Below are 13932 nucleotides of genomic sequence, written 5' to 3' on the forward strand. Positions count from 1 at the left end.
GTCCAGGCTGGTCTCGAACTCCTGACCTCAGGTGATCCGCCCACCTCAGTCTCCCAAAGTGCTGGGATTACAGGAGTGAGCCACTGCGCCCAGTCTTCTTCTGCAATTTCGACAATCAACTGTGCGATTTGCCTTTCCTTCAGCACCGAGATTTTATTTTTCTTTCCTAATTATTTCAAACATGAATTTTGGTTCCAGGGAACTAGTATTTCCTTAATTTATAAATTGAGGGTGGCTGAGCATGGTGGCTCATGCCTGTAATCCCAGCACTTTAGGAGGCCAAGGCAGGCAGATCACTGGAGGTCAGGAGTTCAAGACCAGCCTTGCCAACATGGTGAAACACTGTCTCCACTACAAATGCAAAAATTAGCCAGCTGTGGTGGCAGGTGCGTGTAGTCCCAGCTACTAAGGAGACTGAGGCATGAGAATCGCTTGAACCCAGGAGGTGGAGGTTGTGGTGAGCCAAGATCATGCCACTGCACTCCAGCCTGGGTAACACAGGGGGACTCCATCTCCAAAAAAAAAAAAAAAAAAAAAAGAGGGTCATCTCACAGATGATCTAATAAATAATGCTTTGTCTTTAGAAATTCACATTATTAACTTTTCTACTTTTAGATATCGTAACTGCTGTGACTTGAAGGACTTATCTCAACAAAGCCTTAAAAAACTAGGGTGGGCAGTGGGTGAATGGGTTGGGGGAACCCACACAAAATCCCCAAGACATCTGGAAGCCCATGACCCCATGAGAGGGACTGCAGGCAGCTGTAGCAGACTGGATGGGAGAGGACAGCAGGCAGGAGAACTCAGGGTCTGGAGGCCATGGTTCTAAGGCCAGAGGAAATCATTGGCAAACTTAAATCCAGAGCTTGACAGGATGAAATTTGTGATTGTAAATGAATATTTGCCATTACCAAGTGAGATCGCCAGTGGTTAGGTGCTCCTCCATGTGGGCCACAGTGAGGAGAACATGGCATCAGGCCAGGGTGTTCCTACCAGGAATGCAGGATCTGCACCTGTTTAGGACGAAACGCTGGGCAGACCCAGCTTAGAGTCATCTCTGCTCTTTACATCTGTCAAGGCTGTGAAAACTGAGAGTCGCCCAGATGCGGTGGTTCACACCTGTAATCCCAGCACTCTGGGATGCTGAGGCGAGTGGATCACCTGAGGTCAGGAGTTAAAGACCAGCCTGGCCAACATGGTGAAATCACATCTTTACTAAAAATACAAAAAATTAGCCGGGCGTGGTGGTAGATGCCTGTAATTACAGCTACTCCAGAAGCTGAGGCAGGAGAATCTCTTGGAACAAGGGAGGCGGAGGTTGCAATGAGCCAAGATGGCACCACTGCATGCCAGCCTGGATGACAGAGTGAGTCTCTGTCTTAAAAAAAAACAACCAAAAAAACCCCCAGAAAACTGAGTCTCATGAACAGTTCCCGAAAAAGAAATTGGGCCCACATGAAAACACATTTTTCTCCCAGCTGGGGCAGGCAATGAAGTGAAATAGGTCTGCGGACTGGACTTTCACATAGAGACCGTATATTTCCTAATTTGTGAGTTATGTGGGGATCATCTGGAGGACTGTTCCTGCTTTTGGTGAAACACAGGGAGGTATTCTTTGTGAAGCTGCAAATATGGCACAGCAATAACCACTGGGGAATTGGAGAGAAAAGAGAAGGCATACTAACTGCTGTTGCAAGTTTCCCAGAAGTATGACATTATTGGGAAGTAAACTGCTTCTTAAATCAACTGTGTCAATACCACGTCAGTAAGGCACAGACAACAACATGAAGTTTCATGACAGGCCAAATCTAGCCCAAACCCAGTCCGGCAGAGGTTGTCAACCCAGCGCCCCAGCAAGAGCCAGAGGGTCCCATCCTGGGAGCTGCAGACGCTCTCCTGTGGGCTGCAAAGGCCATGGCCGCATCCTGGACAGGACGTAAGCTCTCAGGGATACATGCATGTTCCTGGGGTTATATGAGTGTGACGGGTGTGGCATTAGTCTGACGGTGTCACGGGCATTCCAGTGGTTACGTGTGTGCTCGGAGGGACAGATGCGTGTTCCGGGGGTTATATAAGTGTGACAGGTGTGGCGTTAGGCACACGATTTCATCCCCGCATTCTGGGCGTTACGTGCGCTCTGAGGGACACATCCGCATTCCTAGGGTCGGATCTGGACAGCAGCTGTCACGTTACCCTGACGGTGTGATCTCTGTATACAACGGGTGCTAACACCAGCATCACAGATGGAGTGTTATTAGTACTACGGGGGTTATTATCACTGTGGTGGGTGTTCCAGTTGCTTTCCTGAGGCTACATTTCTGTTCCGAGACAGTGGCTTGGCTCCGTGGCTGCCTCGCCTTGGGTGCAGAGAACGAACCTCAAGTGTGCTGGATTCACAGGGGCTTTTGGTTTCTAATTTTCCACAGGAAGGGTCTCTGCCCCTCAGCTGCCAAGGCTGAAAAAGGAAGGATTTTATTCACCACGGACGCGAGCTCGAGTTGTCCAAAAGCGAGGGGCGTATCCCAGTATGTGCTGAGGAGAACGCGGCTCCCGCTCTCGCAGGACTCAGGCGAGGAGGTAGCACTCGGCCGCCTCAGGGCTCAGAAAAGCCGGGCTCGCGCGCACTCTGCTGGCGGCCGGGGGCACTGCAGCGCCCTAGAGCTCACTGCGCGTCGGCAGCCCCGTGCCCGCTGCTACACATCCCGCTGCACCACTTAAAGACAGCACGGAGTGTTTGGCGCTATCGTTCTAGAAATGCAAACTGACACAGAGCCCACTAGCCCGTGAATTTCTAAAAATGCAGAAGGCACAATTAATTGGAAACCATAGGAAATAAAATCAACATGAATGCACATTTTACAACTTATGCAAAAATTTACTCAACATAGACCTCAGACTTAAAACGTGAAACTGTCAGAGGCCTCTTAACCACAGTGACTTTATTTTAAATAAAGGTTTTAAAAAAGTTAAATCTGGGCAGGGCGCAGTGGCTCATATCTGTAATCTCAGCACTCTGGAAGGCCAAGGCGGGCAGATCACTTGAGATCAGGAGTTCAAGACTAGCTTGGGCAAATTGTGAGAACCCTATGTCTACAAAAAACACACAAATTAGCTGGCATGGTGGCACGTACCTGTAGTCCCGGCTACCCGGGACGCTGAGGCGGGAGGATTGCTTGAGCTCAGGAGTTTGAGGCTGCAGTTAGCCCACCATGATCACACCACTCCACTCCAGCCTAGGCGACAGAGTGAGACCCTGCCTCACACACACACAAGTTAAATTTGTTGGATTATATATTTAGGGGGTTGAGTACTTTTGGTTATAAAATATTTATGGTTGCGGGAACAAGTTAATAAATAAAGACATAAAACTTATAAAAATGTACCAGGACTTTAAGAACAAAAAAGCATTCTTAGTTTAAAAATAAGTTTTACTTTAAAGGTAATAATACACTCATAAATTCTTGTTAAAATCCACAGTAACATAGACAAGTAACAATATTAATAGCCTGTCACAAACTGATCACAAGCCTTTATAAAAGACAACACTATTTATAATAACCTATATAAACAAACATTAAGCCCGGGCGCGGTGGCACATGCCTGTTATCCCAGCACTTTGGGAGGCTGAAGCGGGAAGATCACTTGAGACCAGGAGTTCCAGACCAGCCTGACCACCATGTGAAACCCAGTTTCTACCAAAAATACAAAAAATTAGCCGGATGTGTTGGCACGCGCCTGTAATCCCAGCTACTTGGTAGGCTGAGGCAGGAGAAACCTTGAACCAAGGAAGCAGAGGCTGCAGTGAGCCGAGATCATGCCATTGTGACAGGAGTGAAACTCCGCCTCAAAAAATAATTTTTTTAAAACAGGTGCATTCCTCCTCTTGCTTTCTGAGGACGCCCTGCTATGTAGTTGAGTAGTCGCTAATAAACTACCTTAACTTCACTATACTCTGTGATTCGCCATAAATTCTTTCCAATGTGAGATCCAAAAACCCATTCTTGGGGTCTGAGACAAGATCCCTTTTCCGGTGACAAAACTATACAAATTCTAGAATAAAACACAGAAAACTATGTGACCTTGGGTTTGGTCATGAGTTTTAACACATCACACTGTCAGAGGCATTTAACGCCTCCTTTATATGAACTCCAGGGTGGTTTATGTTCCATTGGCTAAGAGAAAGTTTTCTTCCAAAATGTAACATGATTTAAGGTCAAACATTAATATCAAGTAAACTCAAAAGATGGAAAAGATAGCATTAGTTCTGGGAAAACCAGAAGTGTGCCTTTTTTGGAAATAATCATCGGTAGCACAAACTTCAGATTCTGCAAAGGAAATAAAAATGAGTTAACTTACATTTTTCACAAATTAAGATATAAATCAAGATAATGAAATCCAGAAATCCAATCTTACTGCTTTTAATGTTCATTAAAAAAAAAAAAAAAAAGACATCTTTATCAAATAGCCCCAGCAATAGTCACCAACTAAGTCTTTACTACTTAAAAGCAAAATCCACCTATCTCCTGAACAGTATCCACTTTACAAGCCTCATTATACGTACTGGAAACAAGTTTCAGAAATAAATATATGCATGTATATATATAAAAATATATTTCAAATAAAAAATACTTTTAGATAGTGGTATTACAATACATTTAGAAATTAATAACGGAAGCAAATTATGGGAGATCATCCACGCCTGTCCCAAAGGTACCGAATTTATAAATCATCTCAGATGCGGTGCAGGACAGGTTGAAAATAGGAACGCAATGAACCCGTGCGGAGCAGCGGCCGGCGCGGTGTCCAGGGCAAGACCCTGGTGCAGGACAGGTTGAAAATAGGAACGCAATGAACCCGTGCGGAGCAGCGGCCGGCGCGGTGTCCAGGGCAAGACCCTGCCCGATCCAGGCCCCTCCGGCCCTGGGCCCGACGACTGCTACGCCTCTGACTCCACGCTAACGCGGAGCCCGAGCGCGCGTCACAACGTGTGGGGCCGGGAGGCTGCTACCCAGAGGCGGAGTGCGGGATCGCGAGGGTGCCCACCCGCCTCTCGCTCCCGCCGGCACGTACGGACTCGCGTCCCCGCCGGGCGCCGACTAGGCAGCAGCACCGCCCCCGGCACAAGAGGCTCACGCGCCTCTTACCTAACAGGAAGTTGGAAGCAGCGCGCCCCCACGGTGCAATGAACGCACTCAAACAGAACCGGACGCAGACACGCGCTTTCAGCCCAGGGGAAAAACTGGCAGGGTCGGAAAAGCAAGCAGCGCGTGCGGGAGCTCAGAATGCGCCCTGCCTCGGCCCGAGACCCCGCCCCGGCCCGGCCCCGCCTTTTTGTCTGCCTCACCCCTCCCCGCCCGGCACGTACTGGCCCCGCCCTTCGCGCGGCGTTTTTTGTTGACCCGGAAACGGATTCTCCGGAGCCAAGGTCCGCTCGGGTGAGTGCCCTCCGCTTTTTGGCCAAACCCAGCCACGCAGTCCCCTTCCTGCGCCATCCTCCATACCCGGGGTCTGTGGGTCTCCGCGGACGTCACAGGCTCGGCAACAGCCCCACTGTAGGCGGGGAGCCCCGCGACGCCCTGAAATGCTCCGAAGCCTGTCGCTCAGCTGCCAGATCTGCGTCTGTGTCCGGTTCCGTCACTGAGGTCGCCCCGTCCAGCCCTTCTACCCTAGTTCTCTTCACCGTCCGCCCATCCTATCGCGCGCCGCGTCGGGTCCCCATTCGGCACATGGCTTGTCTCCCGTCGTCCCCACCCTTGCCCCTCTTGGCAGCTCAGGGCAGCCCTGGGATTTGGCAGACGCCAGTCCTCCCTGAGATGTCTCCCCATCCTTCCCTCCGCCAGGCCCTACGTCTCCGCAAACCCCCCGCTTCGGGGTGACCGCTTCAGACAGGAAGCTGAGTCCGGGCCTGGGGTAAGGGACCTGCCCAATCCTGTGACAGCCCGCGTCCTTCTGACAGTCACCTCCCACTAGCGGTGACCTTCCCGGTGCCCCACTGAGAAGTGGGCTCTTCCTTGGCAGGGGCTTCTTCACTGTATCGCTGTGGATGTCGAGGTGGGGCAGGATCGTGAGGAGAAAACAAGAGAAGAGGGAGGTAGGGCCAGCGAGGGACAAAAGGGGAGGGAAATTTAGATGGGAAGTGGATGGGTGTGAGGAATTTGAACAAACACTGAGAATGAAGGAGAATGACCTGAGCAAGTAGTAGTGGGGTAAATGGAAATAGACAAAACGGCAATCAGCAGAGATGTGGAGGACAGAATACAATGAGGGGGCCCTGACTGTCAGTAGCAGAGGGGGCAACAGAAGCCTAATTCTCAAATTCCTTAGATGATTTTCTGATTTCCAAATTAGTTTCCCTTTGAAATTTGTTGTATCAGGTTCAGTTTATGAGGCCTCAATACTTTTCAGTCTTAATTATGTATTGAAAATACTTTTTGTTTGGTAAATACTTTTACATTAATTCAGTGTGCACTTTGTAAGAATATTGATGATTTGAGTTAGTTTAGTTTTCAACATCTTCCTCTATTCCTTTATATGATCTCTGTATTTAATGACTGTAGGATAAAATTTCCAACTAAGTATAAATATCAAGTTTTCTTTGTGCTGTTTTCTGCAATTATTGAAGGATGGGCTGAATTGTCCTAGAACTTTGTTCCAACAGATTCCATGTGTTCATAATGAATAAATTGCTCAAAGATATTTTGAAAGCTCACCTTTTATGTTTTTTATTGCCAATAATTACATCTTTTTAATTTTTATATTTTTGGATGACTTAATGTGATGTTCTGGAAAAGACAAATGCTTTTAGTCAATATGATTAAAACCGTGAAAGACAAATTGCTGTTACTTAAGAGTGTGAAATTTGATCTCAAATCTTTAGGGGGCAGGGATGTTAAGGGAAAACTGCCACTGTCGCATCCAGATCATGTCATTCCTGTTAAGCTGGTGCTGGTTACTGTCTACTGGCTTCTGTTCACCTTTCCACCTGCCCCAAGACATACACATAGTGACATAAGGCAGTGGATAGGGAAAGAGCAAGACTTTTTAAAGTAAGCACAGAACAAAGGTGTCTTTCTAATGAGGAGGAGCTGTTGGTTCCGGGAAGGAAGCTTGGAGGAGAAAGGGCAATAAGATTTGGGTATTCAGGATCCAGAAGTGAGAGAGAGCTTGGGAAGCTCAGGAACCGGAGAAAGAAAAAGCATTGCCCATTCTCACCCATGACCCTGTGCTCAGCAGGTACTAGCAGAGACTTCAGCAGGAACCAGAGAAAGAAAAAGCATTGCCCATTCACACCCATGACACTGTGTTCAGCAGGTACTAGCAGATACTTCAGGCTCTGTGACTAAAAGGGATCAGACCAGTTCATATACCCACAGCTGCCATGTAAGGATGTGTGTGGACTTTACTAGGGAAGAAGGGTGTTATGAAGAAAGGGGCAGAAAAACTCACCTGTTTGTCTCCAGGTAGAAGTTTATTGTCCCGAATTCCTGGAGGTTCAGTGAAAAGCAGAAGACTGTCTTTTTCACATGTTGAGTTATGCCCCCATATATGTGGTTGTGGTAAAGAAAGAGGGTATGTCGATGGGAAGTCCTGAAATGCATGTTCCTAACATTCAGCAGGGACTTCTCAAGACACATCTTGCCTTAGAAAGAAGCTCAGAGAAGAAAAATGGAGAACAATTAGATATGACATTTTCACTGGAAAAAGTCATATTATTCACTGATTGTTTTGTCATCTCCCTCCTTAAATGTTGTTTTTAGGATTTCGTAATATCTGACCCTGCCTAACACATTTCCTAACTCACTCATAGCCTTCCCTTAACTTCATCCCATCTTCACAGTATCACACTGTGACCCAGTGATTTCTAACTTGTGAAGTTCCATTCGGGGGATCATATGGGAAGGCCTTCACACCCAGACATGGTGTGGAAGTGGGCCACATAATGTCAGTGAGGCAAGTATGGATCGTTTAGGGATGATGCACTGTCAGATCTTGTTGACCATGATTAGAAACACTGTGCATATTAGTAGTGAATTAATGTTGGGAATACCTGACAAATCCTGGAAAAGAAGATTAATGAGAGGAAATTTGTTCTGCCCAATTGTATAATGCATTTGAAGCTTAAAACAATGAATCAGTATTGATCTAGCCTCAAAATATTAATGATTTGGATTAGAAGGAAGACTTTAGAAAATGATAGCTATGACAAATTAAAGTAGCATTTCATCCACACGATGGAGTTTGTTTATTCAGTAATTGCTTTAAGAATGGAATCAACGTAAATGTCTAACAGGAGGGTATTTTAGAAATTGTTCACAGCACGTCTGTTCCAAGGAGACCTTGATGTTCATAGATTTGTAAAGAATGCTGCTTACTAGCACACTGACTTATCTGCAAATGTCTGAGGGTTCCTCCACTTGGGTAACTTGGGGGTTTGATCGCAGAGTAAATAAATGGTACATTTTATATTGTAATATAGCAAGATGCAGCCCACAAACTGTAGATACTCTTAACTACCACATAAAGTTCATATACTACTTTAACCAGAACTTGATACTGTATGTATGTTTTTTGTAGATTTGGATAAAATGACAATTCATTATTATTTCCAGTTCACAAAGTAATTGTGAGGCTGAATACATTTTATTATTTTATAGATGTATGTGTAAAATGAATTTTTCTGCGTGACTCATTTTTGATGTATTTTAGATGCTATTTTATATTTTGTAGTTTAATTGTATGTACACACACACAAATACACACTTAGGTGTCTTATTATGTTTCTGTAGCGAAACCAAAATCCTTCCTTCATGCCGTTTGACTTTATGTTTTCCTCAGGAAGGCAGGACCTATTTTATATGATAAAATATTATGTTTTATTGAGTCCACTTATGATATTGTTTAATATTATGAATATTTACATGACTTATTTTAAATTTCCAACTAACATAGATTTACATGAAATTTGACATCTTTATTTTTTTCTTTTCACAACTATTTTGACTATATCCTCACCAAAAATCAAAATTTAGACAAAATTGGCTTTTAGACTAATTCTCATTTTTTACATGTGAAAGACTACATGTGACTTTTAAGTCTAGCTTGCCCTGAGTCTGCAGTCACCGGGGTTTTATGTCAGTGTGTCCTCCAATCTAATAATATTATTTTCAGGCTATATTCATGTCATTTTAATGTCCTCATTAAGTTTTAAAATTTCTTTACATGGGCCTACAAATTTATTTCAAATGTTCCTCATAATATTTTGCTATTGTAAATAGAGACTGATTTTGTGTGTTTGCTTTGTTTAAAGATTAATGTTACTAAACAGGAAATACTGATTTCAGCTTATTCAGAATAGTTTTGCCCACTTTTTAAATGTTCTTATTAGTATTGATAATTAGAATGGATTCTACTTTTTCAAGTTTACAGTCACATCATCTGAGAATAACTACAGTCTCATGTCTTTGACTCCATTTTTGTAGTCCCTCTCCTTTTCCGTCTTGTTTTGGTCCCACCTCAGGCATCATGTGCAGTGGTGAATGGCATCAGCCCCAGCCAGCCTGCTTATTCCAGCCTTACCTTAAGTGGAAATGGTTCTTTAGTTAACCCTTCAATATATAGTTTAGATTTTATTGATTAAGAATAATTAGTCCTCACAATTCGATATGATTTTTAAAGATTTTAAATTATTTTTAAAGATTTAAATTATTTGAAAGTGTTTTTTCAAACATCAGTTGATGTGATTGTTTTTAATCTTTAAAATTAATATGTGAAAGTAATACGTTTTCTAGTATGGAATTATCCTTTTATTATTGCAATTAACTCCACTTTACAATGCTCTGGTATTATTTAACCATACCAGTGATGGCCAGGTGACCAAAATAAATAGCCAAATGGCTAAAAGTGTATTAATGATTTTTGCAAATATAATTAATGAAAATTGTTGGTTAAAATTCTAGTTATTGTTGCATTTATGTTCATTTTGATTAGCATAATAAACTAATGAGGACAGGCTTATTTTTCTCCTTCAAAAGCATTTACATTACAAAGGAGGTAGAAGTGATTTGACATGAACTCTGATGTATAACTTAAACTTTAAAATTAGCTAATCAGATTTTTTCTGCTGATTACTGAGGGAAAGTTTTAACTCTATTTTCATGGAAATTAATCAATGTATCATGTATTCATGTTAGAATACAATTGTTCTGATTTCTTAGATTTTGAATTACTACTTTTAAATAAATACAGTCTCTTTTATTTACCTGTGTTTTTTCTTTCCACCATGAGTCTTTTTGGTTTCATGATCTTGCTCTCAAAACTTTTAAACTATTGATTTCTGTCAAATCTGTTCATTCATTACATTATTTTATTATTTATTAAATTCTTTTAACTTTTTAACTTTTATTATTATGTACTGCATTTGTAACAATTTGGAAAGTCAAGTAACTACTGTTTTATTTTTCTTTATCTTGGTTTATGAGTGTTTTTAAAGTTTTACTTTCCTTGAAGATCACAGCTGTAGCCCCAATTCTATGGTTCTGGCTACTTTTATTTATCAGACTTACTAATATCATGAATGTAATTGGAATACTCCTTTGATTTTACTGATGACATATACCCACTAGTGTACTGAGATGGGGAAAAAAAGTCTTTACAACTCAGATAAATATAGAGTTGATATTTATTATTTATGTAAGTGTGATCTTGTTATTAAATTCCTCTATCATATTTATGGAATTGGCAATTTCTCTTTGAATCCAGACGTTTCTAGTCATGTGTATTTCCAACATATGTTTTTAGCCACATACACTTTTTTGAATATCATATTTGGTGTTTAATTTTTGCTAGGATTATAGGCTGGACTCCAGATCCAAACTCGACATGTAGCAGACCCACTAAAAACATACATTAAGCCCCTAGCACTGTTTTAATCTCCGTGGCCTGGCTGAGCTTCTGCCATCTGTCCTCCTAGGCACTGTGAGGTCTGGACATCTCATTTGGCATAACTCAGCAGTGGCCATTGGTGGATCCCATCCTTAGTACTACTCCCTGCTGGCAAGGGTGGCCCAGGCCCACATAAGCCATTGCTGGGCTCCTTGGAGGACTTAGAGAATCCTGAGATTGCCCATGAGGATGGGCATGCCTCACAGTCTAGCACCCATCTTTACTGATGCCTGTAGATATTTAGAAGCTCACAGGGGTCTTTGATGTCTTTCTTATGCCTCCATTGTCTGCAGTGTGACTCCCATACTCCTAAGCCAAGGTAGAGAATTTTGAGGAGGCTTGTATGGAGGTTTATGGTGACCCCCATGGTTCTGTGAGACTGGTAGAAGGCACAGACCCCTTAGACTTCTCCCCCAGAGGAATATGTGAGACTAGTGGAGGAAAAGAGAGTAATGAAGTATGCATTTAGCATCCCAGGCTATCATTGCACAGCTCTAAGGAGAAATACAGGGTGTCTTATGGCAACTGGCACAGCTCTGTGAGACTGGGAGATATTGAACAACCTTGAAAAATCAAGGAGATGTGACCCTACTGAAGGAACAAAATAAATCTACAATAATTGACCATAAAGAAATACAGGTTTTTGGCTGGGTGCAGTGGCTCACACTTGTAATCAAAGCACATTGGGAGGACGAGGTAGGCAGATCACTTGAGGCCAGGAGTTCAAAATCAGCTTTGCCAACATGGTGAAACCCCAGCTCCACTAAAAATACAAGAAAAAAAAAATTAGCTGGGCATGGTGATGGGCACCTGTAATCCCAGCTACTCAGGAGGCTGAAGCAGGAGAATTGCTTTAACCCAGGAGATGGAGGTTGCAGAGAGCTGGTATTGTGCTATTGCACTACAGCCTGGACAACAAGAGTGAAACTCCGCTAAAAAAAAAAAAAAAAAAGAAAGAAAAAGAAATGGAGGTTTCTGAATTTCCTGATAAGAATTAAAGATAAATTGCCTTAAAGGAGCTCAATGAGCTGTGAGACAACACTGATAGACAAGTAAAATCTGGAAAAGAATACATGAACAACATGAGTATATCAACAAAGAGAAACCATAATAAAAGAAATGTAGATTCTGGGGCTGAAGAACACAGTAACTGAACTAGATCAATACAGGGTTTCAAGAGCTGACTTGATCAAGCAGAAGGAATAACCAGTGAACTCAAAGACCGGTTATTTGAAATTATTCAATCAGAAGAGCAAAAAGAAAAAGAATCTTTTAAAAAGTGAAGAACCTCTGTCTGACTTTGCTAAAAATTGGAGGTTCCTAAGAACTCCTTCCCCGCCACCCCCCGCAAGGCAGACTCTTGCTCTGTCACCCAGACTAGAGTGCAGTGGTGTGATCTCGGCTCGCTGCACCCTCCACCTCCCAGTTTCAAGCGATTCTTGTACCTCAGCTTCCCAAATAGCTGGGATTACAGGTGCCTGCCACCACGCCCAGCTAACTTTTATATTTTTAGTAGAGAGGGGGTTTCACCATGTTGGCCAGGCTGATTTTGAACTTCTGACCTCAGGTGATCCTCCCGCCTTGGCCTCCCAAAGTGCTGGGATTACAGACATGAGCCACCATGCCCGGCAAGAACTCCTTTTTATGTTAGATTTGCTAGGGTTTAGCAGCTCACAGAACCCAGGAAAACAGTTTGCTTAGCTGATTTATTACAAAGGACATTTTAAATATTACAAATGAACAGCCAGCTAAAGAGTTACATACAGCAAGTTTTGGAAGGGTCTTAGTTTTAGGAGGTCTGTCTCCAAGCAGTTGGCATGTACCATTCTTTCAGCATGTGGATGGCTCTTCACTCATGCAGAAGCTCTTTGAATCCCACCATTCAGGGATTTTTACAAAGTGTTCATCTAGTAGGCATAATTGTTATCAACTCGATCTCCAGCCTCTGCCCTTTACCAGAGGATAAATCATTAAAAAATTGATCCCTTTTGAGGTAGAAGGATCTCGTCCTCATGCTCCTCAGTTCCTTCCAGAATCAGCTTCCAGTTCAGCTGCAGAACAGGTTCTGGTGCTGGCTGGAGTAGCCCAGGCAGGTGCCGTCGGGTCTGAGTTCACACTGGTGCCCATGTGGTCTCCAGTTACGGTGTGGGCCGTGGGGTCTGAGTTCACACCGTTGCCCATGTGGTCTCCAGTTACAGTGCTGGCCATGGAATCTGAGTTCACACTGGTGCCTGCGTGGTCCTCAGTTACAGTGCTGGCCATTTGTGCCTTTCTGGAAAGTTAGAAGGAGGAGCATTTCATCACCTCTCTGTCCTCCCACACCTGATCTATGCTGGGCCACCGTGAATTCTTCCTTTTAACTGTTTCTCTCATCACGGGCAACGCTGGTGTTCTGTGGTCAATGTTTGCCATTTCTGAAAACGGATTCTGTGTTTCTTTATATAATCACCTGGTCTCTTTTACGAATTTCGCTTTTCTTTAAGAAAATAATCGTGCTTTTATCTCTTCAATCTCAACTCTGTTCCCTGACACAGGCTCTTACCAGCTCGAAAATTAAAGGTAATCTTTGATTATACTTAATACTTTCTAAAGTTTTCAAAAGTTTATCAGCACGTGGGTTACTGAACATTGACTGTTTATTTAATGGAAAATTACATTCTAAGTAGAGTATTAGAGTGAAAATGATCTTTTGATTTAATTAAAATATTCAGGTAAAAATATTAAAATGCCTTCGCCAAACTTCATGCCTGTGTAGCGTGAAAACATTAAGCTGCTCTCTGCTCCCGGGAATGCATGAGTAGAGTATGTGTTTGAAAGCGTCATTCCAGTCTTAAGTTTTAGGTATTCTTAAAGGGGTTGGCTGGAGAAGTGACATTTAACATTGAGTGAACGTTTGACAAAGATTTGTCTCAATATAAAAATAGTTAAAAACAATGTTTAGTGTTTCCTGTCAGGGTTCACCCATTAAAGAATGGTCTTGTAAAAAACTCA

The 13932-nt window shown here is 43.1% G+C and overlaps 1 protein-coding gene across 5 annotated transcripts in view; it reads left to right on the top strand.

Moving 5' to 3' along the window:
• The first annotated feature begins 3313 nt into the window (after positions 1 to 3313).
• LOC144339564 (uncharacterized) overlaps positions 3314 to 13932 on the top strand; it is a 178626-nt gene continuing 168007 nt past the window's right edge. For 2 of the 5 annotated variants that reach the window (XR_013414727.1, XR_013414730.1), the window contains exon 1: positions 5967 to 6091. Coding sequence is in view for 1 of the 5 variants with exons in the window: in XM_077995290.1 (XP_077851416.1) it covers positions 5283 to 5435 (153 nt within the window). In the remaining 4 variants the exon portion in view is untranslated. Of the gene's footprint in view, positions 5436 to 5840; positions 6092 to 13932 lie in introns of those variants that run through there. The other 3 variants (XR_013414728.1, XM_077995290.1, XR_013414729.1) reach the window with 3 other exon arrangements.

The sequence above is a fragment of the Macaca mulatta genome, chromosome 3 (genome assembly GCF_049350105.2).
Source record: "Macaca mulatta isolate MMU2019108-1 chromosome 3, T2T-MMU8v2.0, whole genome shotgun sequence".
Taxonomy (NCBI): Eukaryota; Metazoa; Chordata; class Mammalia; order Primates; family Cercopithecidae; genus Macaca; species Macaca mulatta.